The sequence below is a fragment of the Echinococcus granulosus genome (genome assembly GCF_000524195.1).
Source record: "Echinococcus granulosus chromosome Unknown EG_S00017, whole genome shotgun sequence".
Classification (NCBI taxonomy): Eukaryota; Metazoa; Platyhelminthes; class Cestoda; order Cyclophyllidea; family Taeniidae; genus Echinococcus; species Echinococcus granulosus.
The window spans coordinates 201,426-218,443 of record NW_020170397.1 but is presented as its reverse complement, the minus strand read 5'-3'; the positions used below and the strand labels follow the sequence as shown (position 1 = coordinate 218,443).

At 41.5% G+C, this 17,018-nt stretch overlaps 2 protein-coding genes across 2 annotated transcripts; both read right to left on the bottom strand. All coding sequences in view use genetic code 11, as the record gives it.

The window, feature by feature from the left end:
• Nucleotides 1-6: 6 nt before the first annotated feature.
• Nucleotides 7-677, bottom strand: EGR_03289 (hypothetical protein; the record flags this gene model as incomplete). The annotated part of the gene is made up of 2 exons (XM_024492538.1): nucleotides 7-95; nucleotides 524-677. 2 exons carry the CDS (start codon nucleotides 675-677, stop codon nucleotides 7-9), a joined length of 243 nt encoding a protein of 80 aa, XP_024352939.1.
• A 3,741-nt stretch (nucleotides 678-4,418) lies between these two features.
• Nucleotides 4,419-12,733, bottom strand: EGR_03288 (SAM and SH3 domain-containing protein; the record flags this gene model as incomplete). Its single annotated transcript, XM_024492537.1, has 10 exons — nucleotides 4,419-4,865; nucleotides 7,372-7,503; nucleotides 7,572-7,823; nucleotides 8,062-8,117; nucleotides 8,231-8,350; nucleotides 9,798-9,917; nucleotides 11,694-11,847; nucleotides 11,875-11,922; nucleotides 12,008-12,102; nucleotides 12,634-12,733. 10 exons carry the CDS (start codon nucleotides 12,731-12,733, stop codon nucleotides 4,419-4,421), a joined length of 1,524 nt encoding a protein of 507 aa, XP_024352938.1.
• Between the last annotated feature and the right edge of the window lie 4,285 nt (nucleotides 12,734-17,018).

The following is a 17,018-nucleotide window of genomic DNA, read 5'->3' as shown; positions in this document are numbered from 1 at the left end:
TTTTTTTTAAGTTTTTGGGGCAGTTTCAAGTCCTTGAAGTCCAGTTATTCCTTCTAAGGACAGAAGGTCTTTAGTAGCCCATCTCTGTTGAAACTCTGAAGATTGAGCAATTCGTGGGGTGTAGTCATTGAAACCGGGATTTTGTCTTTGATCTAACAACTAAGCTAATGTCATCCGAAGGGCAGGTGGTATCAGGGAAGACTGGCAAGGCTGCTCCCTATGTGGTTATACTTTTTGAACTATTTTCTTTTTTGCTTAAGGTGGAAGTGCTGATAGCTGCAAACCCATTGGAAGACGCCACAATGAAGATGGAAATCAACCGCAACTTGAGGGAAATCTTCTCCGATCGTCCTATTTTTGATCGTCGTCAGAGATCGGTACGTTATTTTGATCGATGTGCCTTCACTTGCACACCACCGTACTCCCATGTCTGACGTGGGCATAATTTGCGTGTCGTGTTTAGGTGGAAATTCTTCGGCAATTGAAGTTGAGTGATGTGCAGGACTTCTACAGGGAGACCTACCACAACCTGGAGAAACAGCCAAGTCTGATGATCCAGGTGAGTGTGATTTCAGTGGACTCGAACAAGCCTGCAAATTGGAGAGCCACTTGACACACCGTTTGTACTTCGACTTGTCTGCATTGCTTCGCGTTGCCTTGCGTTGCGTTGAACGCATAGGGAATTTTGTTGTGCAAGGTTATATAAATGCAAGGTAGTTCAGGACGAATGGAGGCTTTTTGGTCTACAGCAGAATGAGAAACGACTGGAAAACGTCGAGATGTAAAGACTTGCTCTTTACACGGTATTATCCCATGGCAGCCTCTTTTAATTCGACTTGGGTACCTTAATGCTGACGCGTTCGTATGCGTCTAGTTCTATGGATGCTTAGAAGAATTAAGGAATGCTGCTGTTTGTTAACTGATTCAATATAGTCTTGGTCTTCGCTGACATGCGCACGATTGGTTGGTGGTCAGTATCATAACCATTACTGTGTTTGAGATCTACCATGGAATCAAGTATCTGCGGTTTAGCGTCTCCGCAGCGTTTTCCCATCGGAGGTTGAATGTTTATGGTTCTACTGACTGGTTTTGCTCTCGCCCTCCGCCTCTTAGGTGGACTCCTTGAGTGACGTGGTGCCGGTGGCTGCCTTTTCAAGGGGCGGGAGCGCAAAGGTCCTAAAGACCTTTGATTGGCCGCTGTGCATAGTTCCGATGAGTGGTGATCAGGCGGAGGCGGAGCGGAGCGCAGCCCTTGCGGTGGATGTGCGCGAGGCGGTACGCGTCTGCGCACCCAACCTCGTCACTGACGCTGCAAAGGGCGAACCCAACGCCGATTTCAGCATTGAGGAGGAGAGAGCAGAGGTCGCTCTTCCGCGGTTCGTCGAAATATCGGACGTGCGCCACTTCAAACACAAGGTCCTTTTTCCACTTCCACTTTAGGCAAATGTGTGTGTATATGTTTGTTAATTGGCAAAGCGGTCGAGTAGTGTTGACTGCCTCACCCCTCTCTTTTCCTCGTCTTCTTTCCTTTTTATGGCTTCCTATTGTTGTTTGGTTGATTGGAATAAAAATATGAATTGACAACTGGTCTTTTTGAACTGGGGATTTAGGTTAGGGGTGTACTGCTAATGTTGGCTGTAAGTGCTTCTCTTAACATGGAATTTCTCGTAGATGTCTGCTTCCTGTCGGGGTTTGAGCTCCTTGTCATGGGCTGGACGAGGGGGAGAGGGAGAAGGTGGTCTCATTAGGCTGGAGAAGTCAGTGTTTTAATTAGAACAATTTAGTAGACATTAGGACTTTTGGGAGATCTATGCATTCACACGGAAAGGGGAAGTAAACTTACTTGTTCTGGGATAAATTATTAAAAGATGCTTTTATTGTTCGAGGGCTTTGTTTAAAACAACCGCAATGGACGTCACGTGTTACACGTATTTTATACCAGCTTATTGGTAACATTGGGCATCTTAAATCGGGTTTGATAACTATGGTTTTCAGTTATTTTATCCTCCGACTCAGAATGACAAATTAGTTACAACAGATGTGATTGTCAAGTCAAGGAGCGATGTGGAGAAAATCGGCTCACATTTTGCCATCCAGCATGTTGTCACCCAACTCGCATCCAAGAACGCATCACACACCTTCCCCACTGACAAGATGATGGTGTCGCTCCCACTGCTCCGCCTACTATCCACTCTTGTCCGACACATTCAGAAGCAGCTCTGATTGTGGTGGACGAGCAGAGGAGGGAGGCGAGACCGAAAGAGGGCGGCAAAATCAACTATTTCATGGCAAATGCTGTGCTAGTTGAAAAAACTTCCCAACTCATTCATTCAAATGCGTGACAACTGTTGTTGCAGCTTCTGTTGACGGAATTGTGAAGTTCTATGCCTTGTCCTTTTAGAGTCTTTACCAGCGTCTACTTCAGCATGGTTTGGCACGAATTGATCAACTGGGTGGATTGACACGTCAACGACTCATTGACTTGGGAGTCACAAGTGCCGAGGATCGAACGACATGTCAAATATCCTAAGAACCACTTCAGTCCATCATCCGCCACCTCTTATTTACTTCGACCTTCTAATATTGTAAACTATTTTGTGTGCCGCAACTTACAAAACTATTCATAAATTAAAATTCTAATCCACTTATGTAATCCGCCTTTTGAAGCAATGCTCTGCTGTCATTGCTACTACTCTTTTAAAACAACAAGTTTTAGTCTGCTTAAAATTTGTTAGTAGAATGGATATTTGTCTAGTCGCTAAGTCATGCTAAAAATCGTATTTTTCCTTTTTTTTAGAACTAAAAATTTTTTAACCCACTATATTTAATGATTGCAAATTATCCTTATTCTAGCATTTGTCTCATTTCTGACAAATGGTACTTCAAAATTTGCCTCTTTTATGATTTTTTTTTGATTGCATATGATTTGTAAAGTAATTAAACTAGTTTTCTCTTTAATTTTCAAAGCTTCTCTATTCCTTTACTGATTCGCAATTGCAATCTTTTCACAACAATGCCAAATGATTGTAAATATTACTTTAATAAAAAAAGTTTTTGTCTCTTAGATAAAAGAATTGTAACAACTCCTACTTCTTATTTTAATTACCTTCTACGACTGTCGGTTTGGAATATGCTTGTCAAATGCTAGTCAAATCTAATTAAAATCACGTGGAGAAATACGGATTAATGGAGGATGGGACTTGAGGAGGAGGAGGAGACGGTATCACCTTTTTCGTTTTTGTTCTACCTAAAGTGGGAGTCATCTCATCAGTCCGTTTTGCACTGTACCAGTGCAACATCTCTCCCAATTAGACCGTACTGACTGCTTCTGGAGTCCCTATTCCACGGTCATTGTCATCAACCGCTTCTTGTTAAAGAGACCTATTTCATGCACAGACACTGCAGGTATTTTTGGCCGGAAGTAAAGTGATGCAGTGCCTGCCTTAAAGCTTTGGCGGGGCAATAAAATTGATCCTTTGTTGGCAGCCAATGATAAACGAGCTTTGCAATTCAAAGGTCATTCTGTAGTCGGTCTATTATTCCGAATGTCACGAGGCACACACCTGCCTAGCTCCTCCTCTTTCCACTTGGTGCAGCTGAACACTACACAAAGGCTCATTCCTCACCCTTGAGACCAGAGGGACGTAGCACGCATATTTTGCTCATCATGGAAGGATTCACCATCAGGATCCAATTCGAAAAATGATGCATTCTGCTACCTCGCCGTCTTCACATGCCGCATCAAGGTTAAGCCTGCCAACCTTAGATTAGAGCAGGTTTGTTCCACGGACAGTTCTTTATAAGAAGGTGAGAAGAAAGGAAACGAGTAGAGAGAGACAGAGCGGGTGCTAATTTATTGTGTCCACTTCAACCAGCCCAATCCCTTATGCATATGTGTGTTTAAAGCCACTAGGCACCTAAAAGTTAACCCAGATAAAGTCGTGCCGCTAAATTCCATTTTATTGTGAGTTGTCATTTGGAGGTGTTTGACACTTTACTCAGCTTTAACTTCATCTTCAGACGTGTTGCAACACAACGCAAAGTCATGGCTTCGTGACACCCAAAATCACGCTTCTCTGAAGCATAAAGCTGGTTGAACCCTGACTGCGATTCCCATGGATTGCATCTCCTTCCAATTTGGAAGTACGTGCCACTTGTGGGAGCTTGTTTGCAGGTGGGTAGGATAAGATGTAGCAAAAAAGAAAAGTGTTACATCCGTTGACAGGCTGAGTGTTAAAATTTGTGCTCCTGCGGTAAGTTGAATCTACGAATCTATGATTTGCTTTCCCGCAAAGAGTGTACTGCAAGAGAGGCAAAATTTCTTCCAATTTACGACAAAAATCGCTACACGTACACAATTATTCTCTTCATTAACCAAGTCGTTATTGTCGGTATAAAAGACAAGACAGAATTTAGCGTCAAACCCTGTCCAAAATTCCACTTTCCGGGGGTAAAATATCCGATTTTGAAAAAACCTGTCGGAACTGTAGCTGTTGTTGTTGTGACTGCTGCTGTTGATGATGGTGATGGTGCTGTTGTCGACGGAAGATCATCTGCTTTGTGAGCCCATTGCTACGAGGCATACTCGAGGTGTTGGCAGCTAGAAGGCTTTTGGGGATAAGTGCAGCCTCTGTGCGAATTCGTCTGACATGAGTGAGTGGAATGTCCAGACCGTAGACCATTTGAGCATCGGTGACAGCTGTCAAACAGGCTGGTAGTGCAAGCTCCGCTGAACCCAAAGCCGCGACCAGTCGATTAGAGTACATTGGCAATCCGATAGTTGTAAGAAAGTCTGTTAAATTGTCAGTTTTTATCCCACTGCAATTGAGGTAGCGCTGGGTCCGAATATCATCATAGTTTGGTGTCTGCAAGAGAGAGAAGTAGACGTATTTCTACTAAAAATAGGCTGAAGTAGTAAATTAAGTAACTCAAAATTGCATTGTATTATGCTGTAATGCTTTGGCTTTGATGAAATCGGTTCTTCTGACCCTTCATCCATCCATTCCTAAAACACCCACCCCGCACACATCCATGCGTCCATCCATTTTAGGGAAGAACCATCCTACGAATTAACCTTATCCAAAGGACAATTCATATTCTGTAAAAGCATTTAAATTTTGTTAAATGCATTGTATTGTTAAAAGGCAATTAATACTTCGCTTTGGAAAGGCCTTAACCTTTGAGGTGCCATTTCGCAATACCTTCCATAAAAAGAGGGACAAACTCAATGTAAAAACAGATTTTTTAGAGTTCATTTTACGTTGCCCTTTGTCCGCACAACTTTTAGTAGTATTTGCGCTTTCTTTGTAAATGTATAAGAACTTTGTCCGAATTGTACGCCCCTCCCATCCTTTACTATACTTTATCACCAGTTTAGCCTGATGGCCTTGCCTCCAGACCTCCAGCCGCCTTACCCTTCGACACGTGAACAGTAAGTCACTTAACAATGCATGGTATGAAGCACAAAAGCCATTGGAGGAATTAAGGGGATGACCATTTCCCACGTTGTAAATCGTCTTGCGGTAGAGGGGAGAGGTGTAGGGTGGGGCAGAGGTGTGGTGTCACCCAAAAGCCAGGAATGATGTCACTGGATGCACCACACACCGATCTCCAACGTTAGCAGAGCGGCCGAGGTGCGCTGCTTAGACCAGTAAACACTCGAGTGAGCATGAGAAGTTGGTTTTATGATGCGAGCAATTTATCACTGATGCGCTACCAACGAATGAATAAGAATTTGCATTCAGTTTATTTACTGAGAGTAGGAAAGTAGGTAAATTATTCCTGCATTTCGTTGTATTAGAAAGGACAACTGTGAAAAGAAGGTAAACAATTTCATGTGCTTTTTTTATGAGACAATTTAAACAGCCACAGAAATATGCGCCTCAGTGGATTAAACTAACCTCGCAAACTTTGCCGGTGTGATAAAAGCTTGCAAACTTTACTTCTACATAAAAATTTTTTGCCCCTAGAAGTAAAAAGGTAAAGCCATCTTTGTTTCTACCTAAAAGCTATTCTCTACCTGTCCACCTTACTGTCTGGGTGGCTTTCTAAAGCTAAGGAAGGTGACAGCTATCACTTAGACGCAAGCAAATCAACAGAATGTGGAGACGTGGTACTGCTATAAATTGCGTGGATTATGGCGATATCCGGAACCAGACTAACCACAGACACAAAACACTTCAATGGTTGGTAACCCGTATGCTTAAGGTGGGGAGCACAGGGTGTGGGTGCGCTATTACTGCAGACCATCAGTGGAGACATGAGACTGTTCACTCTCGCGCGATGGCAGTATTTTGGAAGGTCTTTGCCTTTCATTAGTTATCACCCTATTTTAAGTCAATCTGTATGTGATTTTGGTCAAACAGAAAGAATTAAGTGGAGGTGTAAGTTTCGATACGCCCTAGAATGTTCGAAAGGTTGAAATAAAAAAGAAACCTAATGTGAAATTGGGGAAAGAACGTTTTTGAACTCGTAGACATCGCCATATACTTTTCATTTAACGGCTACATTTGTAGTAACATAATGGGACTGATCTGTGCACCTACCTTCCAATTTTACGACGGAGGCTTTTGTTTGAATGAAGCAAGTGATTAGGAGGAAGACTTCCACTGTGGATGAATAAGTTGGCAAACGCTTCTAAAAGAACGATTGCGGAAGTACCACATCGTTGAGCTTTGTCTATGAATCAGCTAAGAAGCAACATCTTCATCTACGAAGGACTATGTGCAGCCATTTTATGACATGTGTTTTTATTACAATTCCCAACAGTCAATGGGCGTGACGCAAACCAGTTTGGTTTAGTCCACACACCGTTAATCATGCTGAAACGGGATTGCTTTAGTGTGTGCATGCATGGAGATCCTCTTACAACTCTCAGATACTCGTATCAATGGGTGATTCTAAGCCCCGTACCCTACTACTGATCGGTCGGTCAGTAGTACGACGTCCAAGGGACGACCGTGCCTATTCGTCAGTGATAATACCTTCTACAAGTGAGCGTTCAGACAACTCTTAAAACTACTGATTGAGGCATACCCTTTGCCCCTTGAGAATGGATGATAAGAAGGCCCTTCTGCAACTTTTTCTGGTATCCAGGAGGATTCAGGCATTCCAACGCGTCTTTAAGGTACCAACTATAAACTCAGGTTTCTAAGAGCAAAAAAGGAGCAGTATGCGTTCATCACAATGCGTTTCATTTGCTCTTTCAAACCTAAAAAGTTTTTGACTTGACCCAGGCGAGTCTTGAAGACCGAACAGAGCAAAAAAGTTCTCTTAAGAAAGCGTTTAAGCTTTAGATGAAGAGCTAGCTAGTCACGGATTGAATTTGCTTATCGAAGGAGATGGCACAATCAATGCAAAATTTGGACATACGAAATGCAGACCAGCTCCGGTTAGAGATCGCTCTCGCAGAGTCTCAAGAATCATTGCGATTGTCATGAAGTCCTTGTCGACCTCCTCAGCATACCGTTCGACCAGTCGTAACGGTATCCCCGACTCACCTGCCTGCAGATCAAGACACACACAAATGTGGAATGTTCATCACACAAGGGAGTAACCTCCCATCCTCTTACCGCATTTGTATAGGGGGGTTTGGTAAGATCAATCCACTCTACCCGAAGTCGTTCAGCAATGAGAGACTCTAGATTGGCAGAATTCGTGGTGGAGTTTTGATGCTGCAACGAGGATTCGTCAATTTTTACAGACTTTGGTGTGGATGCTGTTCGTTTGCGGCCGCATTCAGGGAGACAGCTTCTGTTAGCCTCACCACTTTGTTGGTTTCGCATGGAGCTTTTCCGTAATATTCCAACTGGGGTCTTTGGCCGCTTTCATAAAAAGAAGAAGGGAAATGTTTGGTTAGCAAATTGATATAATTGGGTGGTCATCACAATTTATTGTGAGCATTTTTACTAAGTTAGGATTTTGTTTCTACTACTGAAGTAAAATGAACATAAAGTGCTTTTAATTAGGCAGAGGTAGCCTTTATCAGAATTCAAGGTTTTATTGAATAGTTGAAAGTCATAAAAGAAAGGTTTTACGGAAAGCTATGTCATCGGAACTTACTGCGAAGGAAATCTCACCCGGTGCATAATTTTTGTTCAACGACCCAACGTTGCTACCTTTAAATTTTAAGGAAATATTACGTAATAAAGTTGTGGGATTAGGGCATATTTCGCTGCTGCAATAATTTAGGGAATGCTGATTATTATAATAAGTAGTATGCACTTCCTACCTGTCATCTCAAGGATCCGCGGTGGCATAGCCATTTTAAGATCGTTGGGCAATTTCGGGCCAAGACTGTTTGACCGCTGAGCGGCAAGGGAATCATTTCGAGGGATATTGGGAAAGTGCTCTACAAGAAGAATGTCTCAAGTTTTCTTCCTACCACTGAATTGTGTTATTAGCAATCTTTGCTGTGCCTGAGCTTGTCATACATATATACGACTACTATTTGCCATTCTGGAGTAAAGAGGGCTAATAAATCGAACCATAAAGGACCGGACCACAGCAATACGTTAGGCATTATATGCAGAATGTGAGTTCACTCATGGAAGGGTTGTTTTCCCTCTCGAAGGGCAGCCCAAAAGTTCAAAATTGGCCGCACTGGCATGTTGGCACATACAGAGGGGTCCTGACAACCAGTTAAAACCACATTAAAAATACAAGATCACTACTCTATGAAGAGATGAGGATGCCGTGTGAAAAGGCGCAGGAAAACTGATTGTGGGGGTAATGCAATAGAACCCGACTAAGCTGCGCCACTTTGACATTTAACCAATATTATGAATTGTTGTCATTAAAAGTACATTCTTGTGATTCAATTGCCATAATTTAAGACAGATATTTCTGCAAAGGTCATAATAGTCCCGGGAATGTTGCAACATAGCTTAAACGGACAAACATTCATTCAAATTAAGCAAAATTTCAAATCATGTCTTATTTTCACATCATTCAAATTATGTACAATCAAAATGAAATGAAATGCAAGTGGGAAGTTGGCATATTCTGACTACTGTGAGACACTACCAGGTGCCTTCCGAAATGTGGCATTTCCACAAAAATGCCACTCCTTGATTCTAGTGGTATTTTTCAGTGGAGCCACCAAATTCATTCGCACATATTGCGTATGAAGTTTAACCGAAAATGACAAAAGATGGCGATTTCAAACACTCAAATTTAAGTGAGTAGTGTAAAAATTAGGGCATACTTCTGACTCCAAAATGTGTTTCATGCGAAGCTGAATCATTTGTAGCGACTCCGGTAGACTGAGATACTCGGTGGTCAATTTCTTGTCTACAAATTTATTTTATAAAGAAAATCATTAGATTTAATGACGTGTCTTTACTGGAAATAAAATATCGCACTTCAATACTGCAAATATTTGTTTAACTCTGCATTTTGATTACGCGGGCACTTAGGGCCACAGTCATTGTGTTCCCATTCGTCTGCATGGTTCAGAAGCCGTGTCGATAGCTCCAGCTCTTCCTTACATCAGTGGTTTATATTTTAAGAAATGAATGAGTTATAGAGACTTGTTTACATCACGAAGGATAGATTGGTTACAAGGAAGTCTTTGGTAAGATTCTGGAACATCAGAAGTAGATAGGCATAAAATGCCATTTTTCAGAAAAGATCATTGGTTTCATTTTCTGCAGTATTTTTTTGCAAGTAGCAGGTAGGAGATAGAGGACTACAGACAATGTCATGTGTATCTCATGATTTTGGGGATTGTATTTAAAATACCAGCTGGGGAAGTTACCCTTGTGTTTCCGGTACTCCCTGCCGAAGCCAATAATCACTGGATCGAGGAAGTAGGATATCTCCACGAGCATAGAGACTCTTGGGCTCATAGTTGATTGGGGTTCTGTTCCAAGTTGCCGATGCATCTTCGCCTTCACTGATTATGCAAACCGGGGTTTCTGTAGGTAAAGCAAAGAGATTCATCAACTCTTTGCAAGTTTTTACAGTAAACAAGACTCTTCCAGTTTACTCTAAAACGACTTTACTTTCAACATAAGTCCCTTATTTTAAATGTACGTAAGTCGAACAAGAATTTTTGGATTTTATTTTTTCAGGTCCGCAATGAATCATCCCCTCTCTGTACGAGTTTTTGCATTACTCATGTAATCAGAGCTGTCAACGCAATCTGAAAACTTACTGGTACCCTAAAGTATGAGTCTGTTGTTCAAAGATCCTCTTTAAAGTAAATAACACGCCTTACCACTGATCTTTACTCAATGAGTTATGAAATAAATCGATATTGGGACGCACCAGTGTTGAGTCATCGGGTTTATCGATTTTTTGCCCTGAAAACCTGCTGACTGTACTTTGGCTTCCGGGAGGGCGCCCACGCAGTGCGTTTTTGAGACTACTTACGATTATCTCCAAGGTATTAGACATTTGTATGGAGAGAGAGAGAGGAAAGCAACGCCTATTTGGTCACGCATTACTCTGTCTACTTGTCAAATAAAAAATATCAACTTCGTCCACTGGTCCAGCCATTGTAATCAGTGATAGGAATGTGAAAAAGTAAAAGTAATCCATTATCTCTGTCATTAATCAAATGCCACATACTGGGGCGCAGAATGGACTTGTTATTTGCAAACAGGAGGCGCGGAAGCAACTAACGCTTTGGCGAAAAACTTCCCCAACACTTTTTTCAAAAAGGTCATAATAGACAGAGTGAAATTACGGCTACACAAAACTCTTCCAAGCGAGAGAATGTTTTTTCCACACCTAGTCTCTTTGACCCAACTCTGGTTAATTTGGAGCGTAATGGTAATAAATTTAATAATTTTATTGCCCATAAATGTCAGTGGGAGACACTCACGTCCCCTGAGGTGTGCAAGACCGGACTGGAAATTTAATCAATCCACATTAATTAGCAAACAAACTAAGCATAGTAGAAAAGTTGTTTTAAAAATCCTCTGTATTGTCTCACATTTCTGATTGAAGTAGACTAAAACTTCTCTGCAGAAGCAAGTGAAAATACCTAACCTTTAAAAGTGCAGGATGAAGATATCAAAGTGCAAATCATATTATTTATTTGTATGAATTGTGTTACAATCGTGTGACACTCAAAGGTGCTCCGCTCTCCTCCAGACTATTTAAATACGTATTTTCTCTATGACACACTCAGCCAATTGGCTTTTAGAATGGGGTATTTCTCCAATCTAATTGGTTTACAATCAAGCCAATCGATTTTGACCGGATGTAATACGCCATCCAGAAGGCGGGAAAGTTTTTTTAAAAAAAACACCTTTTAATTATGCATTCATATAACCCATCCAAAATGTAAAACTCTTGCAAAGTGTTAAATATTGCAAGCTAAAAGAGGGGTAATTTATCTTCGAATTTAAATTAGTAATATTTAACCACAAAGAAACAAATTACTTGCACTGTTTCGGAATGGGACAAATGAATACCACCAATTTGTAGCAAACAAAATTCAGACTAATTAAAATTTACTTTGACCAAATCATGAAAGTTGGATAAAGGAAAGCATCCTGCTGACTTTAAAGGTTCACCTTTCAACAATATTTTACAACTCCCATAAGTACCGATTATAGGACTGATATAGCAACTTATGATCCTAAATCATTATAATTCTTCAAGTTGTCGCTACTCGTTGAGTTATTTGAGTTTATGCAGAAAAAATCAACGATAAAAATGTAAGAGGGGATGGTGAGACGCACCGATTCTTGAGTTTGTGAGCAATTGAGCCGCTGTTAGCAGGCTGGCACGAGCTTCGGCACTTGTGACTCCCATGTCAATGAGTCGTTGTCGTGTCAATCCACCCAGTTGATCAATTCGTGCCAAACCATGCTGAAGTAAACGCTGGTAAAGACTCTGAAATGACAAGCAATAGAGCCTTACGATTCCGTCAACAGAGGCAGCAGCAATAGCATCGCAGTGGTCACGCCTCTGAATGAATGAGTTGGGAAAACTCTTTAACTAGCACAGCATCTGCCATGAAATAGCCGATTTTGCCGCCCTCTTTCGGTCTCACCTCCCTCCTTCGCTCGTCCACCGTAAGCAAGGCTGCTTCGGAATGTGTCGGACAAGAGTGGATAGTAGGCGGAGCAGTGGGAGCGACACCATCATCTTGTCAGTGGGGAAGGTGTGTGATGCGTTCTTGGATGCGAGTTGGGTGAAAACATGCTGGATGGCAAAATGTGCGCCGATTTTCTCCACATCGCTCCTTGACTTGACAATCACATCTGTTGTAACTGATTTGTCATTCTGAGTCGGAAGATGAAATAACTCAGGTGGCAGGGCGTTGTGTTTGGTTACCACAGTTATTAACATTTTATCCAACTGGTCGGATGCATTTGTTGTGCGGTTGTGTTTTTACTTTATTTCAGGTTATAGTGCCTCTACATTTGCCTTACCTGCATCAAAAAGATGCAGCATTCCGACTTCCTTTCCCTATCTCACAGTTTGCATAAATGAGTGACATGCCAATCGCCTTTGCTCCTGCCTTTGGCTAAAATATCAAAGTGTTTTGACATTTTGTTTATGATCCACTCACACGTAACCCCTAAAGCTGTATTTTCTGCTCGATGGTCAGGACCTCAGGTCATCCCATCAGCCTTCCGGCTTTTCTCTACATGAATTATTAGTCAACTTTCCTACCAAAATTGGGCTGTTTCAGATCAGGGACGACCCGAGGGACCCTATGACCAGAAACCTTCCCTCTCTTCTGTAATTCAATGATAGAAGTGCGTTTTCGCATAAAGACGAGGCCATTTGTCCCTTTACAAAATGGTGGCAATCGGATTCCAGCGAAATTAAGAGGTGCTTCATGACCTTCACGAAGTTGGATGTGGTAATCTAGATGGACCGTTAATTATCAGTCTGTAGGACTGTAAATTGTAGTAAATAGGTGTACGACAAATTCTTTCAAGTGTCAAAATTAAAAAATAAAAAAAATCAAAGCAAGGCCTAAGTTCATCCTCATAAATCCCAAAAACTGTCTTTGAATAATTAAGGTCTGCGAAGATGCTCGGAAGGCAGTATTTAAAAACTCCTATTTTAACTTTAACAGACATTCAGTGATGTTTTTAGAAAAAAATCCTTTTTTAAATTAATTAATTTAGCCTTAATTGTTCATGACATCCCTGTTTCTCCCACACAGAGTCTTTTCTCTAAAAACTTTTTAATCACTAAAAATGCATACGGGGTGTTATTTCCTCCGCGTTAATCAAGTATTCTTGGAATAAATTCCATGTCAGCTCCACGAAGTATGCTTTTCAAAGCCATTCAGTCTATTGTTGTAGCAGTTGCTCGTCAAACAAGACTGTGGCTGTAAGGAACCCCTCGTCCATCAGTCATCATTTGCTTTATAGTCGAAGGTTTGGCTGGATTCCTTTTGACTGCTAAGAACGTGGATGTAGTGTCACTTACACCTCACACCTTCCACCTGTGGACCTTTACAGCTCCACACTAGGCGTTTTCAAGTTGTCACTGTGGTTTGTAATTGTCCCATTGCAGAACAGGAAATACTACTGATGGTCGAAAATAAGTAGTTACACTACCTCTCCGCCGACTCAGTTATTTATAGCAGACATCTTCATCCGCAGTACTCATTTTTATGCCCCCCATCTTCTACGATGACATTTTTGTTCCCTTCGACGAAAGTCGTTTAGCAGTCCTGCCCGTCTCTTCCCTGATGACGTCGAAGGATTGCTCCATTAACCATACGAGGAAGAGCCAAGGTGCTGCAGATCTGGATGTTCCTACCATCGAGTAGAAAACTCTGAAACACACTTAACTACACCACTAAAACAAAAGTTTTGTTTTAAAAAAAGCACTAAATTTCTAAGTAGAAAGAAGATTTTTAAAAAGTCATCTTTTGTGAACCATGATAGCAGATGCCATCTGGTTTGCATCTAAACTACCTTTAAGATAGAAGAGGAGGAGGAGGAGTCAGAACCCATAATGCATTCAGAACACTTCTACCTTAGTCTCTATATCCACAAGTCAAATCTTTCGAGTACTGAGACAGAGAATGCCAAACCTTCACGTCTTGTCTAAGGATTAGTACACATGAGTAAGTTGTCAGTCGGCATGCGTACAACCGTACAAAATATGGGTTGGGAGGTTAAGTACAGTTACAGAGGGGCATAAATTATCCATGCCTTTATGGCTAGACCGCCAGAAAGTACCGTTTTCCAACATTCGAGTGAGTCGGCCTACTGATTTATTAATTACACAAAAAGTGGGAGAATTGTGGTCCGTTTTTCAACAAAAAAAAACAAACAAACTCCAAAACCTGGGCAATTAGTTTTAGGAGAAACCTGAATGGGAGAAATCGACACTAGGTAACGGCAACCGGGGGGAAGAATCTGCTGCTAATTAACGAAACCAGTAGTATACAAGTTTATTTGGTCAAACAGTCAACTACATGAAGAACAACTAGATCCGTGGTAGGTGCCACGACTTGGTATAATATCTTCGCAAAAGACATCGAAGGGAAAGCTTTAACCTCCTCTCTAGTTCTTAACTATCTAATAAGTGAAATTAGTGAGTTGGAATTCTTAGCTGAAACGAATTGTGCTTGCCATAACATGCTACTGAAATACTACTCACTTTCCATAAGGAATACCTCCCGTACCTTTAAGTTTAGCTGACATTCAAAAAAGGTTAATCGAAGCAACTTTAACGTTTTCCTTGCTTACAAGCAGATTGCAATACGATGGTTGTTTATCTCTTGGCTTTGGTGAGGAGTCACTTTTGGCTTGGCCAATGTGGGCTGGCATTCGGACCCTGTCGGAAGCCCAAACACCTTCTCTATGTTGAATACATAAATACATATTCTGCCCGAGCGTTATATCTTCTTTCGCCTTCATGGAAATCTCGATACGCCACAAAGCCGGCTCTTAAAAACGGCGGCTCGAAATTATCAAGTAAAACAAAACGTATTAGCTGTAATATATTACTTAATTTTAACAAAAACCTTATTTATCGTCTTCGATTTTTCAACTCTTAATTTAAGAACATTCTTTCTGTTATCTAACCTTTAATGATTCAGTGAGAGAAAATGTTTTAATTCTCGGAACTGTCTCCAGGCATTTCGGCTCTTTTTGTTCCTCCAGGATGCAACAATCTCAGCCTCTTGATTTATGTGATGCCTAATTACCCTGTAAAATTTACATTTATAAGGTAAAAAAGTATTCGTTGGATTTTAGCGTCGAAAACAGGTATTTTAATGACGTTAAATTGTTTTTCGAAAGTCACATTTATATTTTCCTTTGTTGATTTGATAAATTGCATATCTTGTAGGGCTGCAGTAGCACCAAAATTTCTCGATTTAATATGCAGAGATGTTATTTAACAGTAAAAGTACTTTTATTAATTTAAGACCTCTCTAGCATCCTCAGTTTGGTTAAAATTTTGGTGTTATGCCGATCGGATCACGGATGTAAGCTTCGAGCCCTTCTGCGTCTTGACGACGAACCCCTCGTCGTCATCGCTTTGCATCAGTAATGCCTTGGAGGGCTGCGCATGCGACAGCGATTGATGCGGAGTGAGTGCGGTAGATGGTTAATTCGTCTAAGGTTTACTACAGAAGAGTCCCCGAAGCTATACCGAAGTTTGATCATCTCCATGGCCTTGGGTAATAAAGCAGGAAAACACAAGAGATGGACACAGATCACAGAACTAAAATTACTACAATAGCCCGTACTTAGGCCGATGATTCTACAACAAGCGGCGGAGGTCATGCATAATATATTTGCCGTGGAAACTCCAAATGACTTTCTCCTCAGACGGCATGACCCTAAAGGAATATGCAAGTCTTTATAGAATACAGGGGAACCGCAAGAAGTGTCGAGCATCAAGATCAAATAGGGAAAAGGACGTTTATTTCGGATTTGGTAAACTCCTTCATACCCTGGTGTTCTGCTTACACCCATGGCTTTCCGGCTAACTTGTGCGCTAATGCCTAACCCTCACCCACATCCGTCTTCTACTTTATGTCTTCCAGATGACAATGAGGTCCTGCCACACATAACTGCCCTAGTAGTCTTGGATTATTTTAAAAATTTCCCCGATTTTTCAGTTTTAGCGCCTTTTTTGTACTTCTTAGTGCAGACGTTCCACATAATTTATGCATTCTCTAATGACATTAAAAATTTGTTCTTAATTCCGAAAAAAAGAAGATGCTTATTTTTTGCATGTCACTACGGTCATTTTTTTATATTCTCTCCTTTTTTTCCACGATCTTTTAGGCTTGTGTCTGACATTTATCCGACTTTAAAATACGATAACAAGAGATGGGCGATTTTGCCTTCTTTTTCGCCTTATCAACTTACCTCTAATCCGAGCTTCTTCAGCAGTACTAGGAGATCTTGTGTCTCTCCAGGGCACTTATGATGAGTGCGATGATGGTGCTGATGTTGGTGGTAGTGAGGATAATGTCCACTATTATGGTGGGATAGCCGCCATCGTCGGTGTCGACGAGAGGCCTCATCAAAGTTACTCGCCCATGGTCGTCGATAGGGTCTGTCGTAGTCAGGATCGTCATCCTCCGTGCCTTTAAAACATTCCATTGGAATTTGCTCATAACAACTGGAGCCATTGCCTGGACTACTGGGAGCGGATAAACTCATTTCTGACTGGTGTGGTGACAGAACTCGTCTAGAAGGGGATACTTGGTCTTAGCAATTGAACCGAGTTTATGAAAAAAATATGTAGAAAAACTGACTTGTAGACATCTGGAGGCTTCCATCGCAGTCCACGACTTCGATTAGCTCGATAGATTGTTACAGGAGGGGGTTGTCTGTGTCCCGAAATGTTGGAGGGGAGGCGAGAAAGGTCCAACAGAGGGGTCGGAGAGTCATAACCCGAGACCGGAGACACTGGAGCTGAGGTGGACCGTTCGCTCGGTGCTAAGGCAAGCAAAAGGTCCAATAACTTAAAATTCTCAGGAAGCCGATTAGTCAGTCAAAAATGCATGGAAAATGCTGGAATAAAAATGCCTAGTAACTCTTGACGTGAAATATGTCACTGGTAATGTG